The sequence below is a fragment of the Volvox carteri genome, assembly GCF_000143455.1.
Source record: "Volvox carteri f. nagariensis unplaced genomic scaffold VOLCAscaffold_84, whole genome shotgun sequence".
In the NCBI taxonomy this organism is placed as follows: Eukaryota; Viridiplantae; Chlorophyta; class Chlorophyceae; order Chlamydomonadales; family Volvocaceae; genus Volvox; species Volvox carteri.
The window spans coordinates 256150-258915 of record NW_003307627.1 but is presented as its reverse complement, the minus strand read 5'-3'; the positions used below and the strand labels follow the sequence as shown (position 1 = coordinate 258915).

The following is a 2766-nucleotide window of genomic DNA, read 5'->3' as shown; positions in this document are numbered from 1 at the left end:
TATTAGATCCTAATTTCTAATTAGAATCTAATTAGAAATTAGATTAGAACGGAAAAAATTCTAACGAAATGCCCAACCCTAATCATGATGTCCCTTACGCAGGCCACCGCGGTATAGACCGCACCAAACAAGCGATCGCACAATCATATTGGTGGCCAGGGCTTGACTCTGGCGTTAAAGAACACGTCAAATCATGTCCCCAATGTCAGCGTAATAAACCAACAAATGCTAAGCCGGGTGGATTACTGCAGCCCCTTCCCATTCCAACGGAGGTGTGGGAAAGCGTGACAATGGATTTGGTTACGCAGCTACCGACATCCCGCAATGGGCACGATGCGATTGTAGTGTTCGTGGACCGGCTGAGCAAAATGACGCACTTTGCTCCCACACACACAACCGCTACAGCTGAAGATGTAGCCCGCCTCTTTGTGGCTACCGTCTTCAGGCAGCACGGCCTTCCAAAGAACATTATTTCAGACCGGGACTCTCGCTTCACAAGTAATTTCTGGAAGGAAACATTTCGCCTGTTGGGCACCCACCTCTATATGAGCACAGCTTTTCACCCGCAAACAGACGGGCAAACGGAACGCATGAACCGCGTTCTGGAAGAGACACTCAGGCACTACATATCACCCACTCAGGATGATTGGGATGAGCATTTGCCACTGATTGAGTTTGCCATAAACAACTCAAAACAGAAGGCAATGGGGACAACTCCATTTTCCCTGAATGGTGTTCGACAACCACGTGTGCCGGTTGACCTTCACCTCAAAACCAAGGTGCCTGCCGCTCAGAAGCAAGAAGCGATGCTTCGTGAGCGTATCAGCAAAGCTAAAAAGTGTCTCTTGGCTGCGCAACAAGTCCAAAAGGACGACGCCGATATGCATAGGCGTCCAGTGCGTTACGAGGTTGGGCAGAAAGTGCTGTTATCTACTAAAAATATTACATTAAAAACCCCTGGAACTAAGAAGCTGATGCCCAAGTTCATCGGCCCATACACGGTTGTCGCACGCGTGGGCGAAGCTGCGGTAAAACTGGACTTACCGGCGGCCTCCCGCCTACACCCGGTCTTCCACGTCTCTTTGTTGAAATTGTACAAAGAAGACGTAAAGCGACAGCCGCCGGCGCCACTCGTCATTGAGGGTGAGCCGTATTTTATGGTCGAAGCTATTGTCGACCATCGTGATGTTTCAGTCCGAGGGGGACGTGGAAAGACACGTCGAGAGTATTTGATTAAATGGGAAGGTTACGACTCTAGTCATAATACCTATGAACCAGAGGAATCCCTTCGCCAGTCTACCCCCTTGGCTGAATCCATCGACGAATATGAACGCAAACTGGCGTCTAAGAAACACCCTCAAGCCCCGGAAAAACCCAAGGGACGGAAATCTTCTAAGAAGAAGTGACGCTCCCGGGACGGTTCGCTTCAGAGGGGGGAGACTGTAGCAAGCTACATTTCCCTTAGAATATTTTAACGATTACTTTTAACAATAACTGTTAATTTGTAAACGATTTGACTCAAGTTTCGTACATGTTCCGAGTTTCGTCACATGTCGCGAACTGGGCAGCTGTTCGTAAGCGAATCTAACGGGCTGGGGCCCCGGGCCCCACCAACATTATCCTAGTACGGCAAAGTCCGTAGTAGAGATTATCCGGCAGGTAGGCCGAGATATAAGCTACCCGGGCGGGGTGTTCTGGCCAGACACTGACGTATCACATTACTAGGTGTTCGGAGTTCAAGACTCTGCTGCCGCCGTCTCTAACCGTTACGTACACATCTTATGTACGCTAGTGCTTGCCGCTTGGTTGGACTTCTTCCTACATCGGTGAGGACTAATAACTCCACGCTTCCGCTCTGTCAGTCCTCCCGTCAGGTGAGCGACTGCTACAGCTGGAGTGTGTGAATGTGGTGGATGACTGAGGTAATGAGGCGCCGGATTGCGTGGGAAGGGGCCCTTCAACGTGTGTACAGGGATTGTACGGTGTGTGGAGTGGGGCTGATGTGCCGTACTGGGGGTCACTGCTTTATTTTATTTGTTTATATACCTTATTACTGGGCTGTAATTCCATTTCGTGGTTTATGGTTCTTCTCCCCCCAACCTCAATACACACACATGGTGGGAGTAGACATCGGGAAATGCCCTGGGGAGGTGCGCCTCTTATTTCGTGTGTTGATGTGCTGCTGCAGAGGAAACCGCCGTACATATACACATACATACTTACATACTGGCTACATGTGCTGGAAAGGGATTAGATCACAATGTTTACACGGCATATAGATCGCAACGTGTACGGCAAACCAGACACCTTCCCCCAATCCACCGGTGGTATTGGAAGGGTGGGTTCTGGAGCCATCACAGGACTCTGTTAACCACCAAAGGTGTTGTTCGTGAACCACCGCCACCCCTCGGCATTTCCTGCCACCCTCGCAGCTTCGAAGATTATCAAAACACACACCTACATCCACATAAGCGATAAGGCCAATACGCCTGGTCAGTTTGGTGACCCGTCTGATGTCACCGACCCGTGGGTCATGGACCTCCTGGCAAGTCAGCTGTGTGTTAAATTACCACACATGTGGTCACATCCATCCATCCGTACATTTACATACATACATACATCAGGAAGGAGCCGCGCTGACGACCAAGCCCGGGTTGGGGCCGCAGATCCGTCGGCGGATCACCACGAGAACGTGTGGGTATAAGNGGGTGGGTTATAGCAAGTAGGGTGCCAAGGGAGGGGAGGTAACGATGACAGAGCTCATAG

At 50.4% G+C, this 2766-nt stretch overlaps 1 protein-coding gene across 1 annotated transcript in view; it reads right to left on the bottom strand.

Annotated features, from left to right (window-relative positions):
* The window catches only part of VOLCADRAFT_99248 (uncharacterized protein), a gene marked incomplete at both ends in the record, with an annotated part of 5278 nt that extends 3147 nt beyond the window's left edge, over positions 1 to 2131 (bottom strand). The window contains one exon of the mRNA XM_002957990.1: positions 2115 to 2131. Within this exon, the coding sequence (XP_002958036.1) occupies positions 2115 to 2131 (17 nt within the window). The remainder of the gene's footprint in view (positions 1 to 2114) is intronic.
* Between the last annotated feature and the right edge of the window lie 635 nt (positions 2132 to 2766).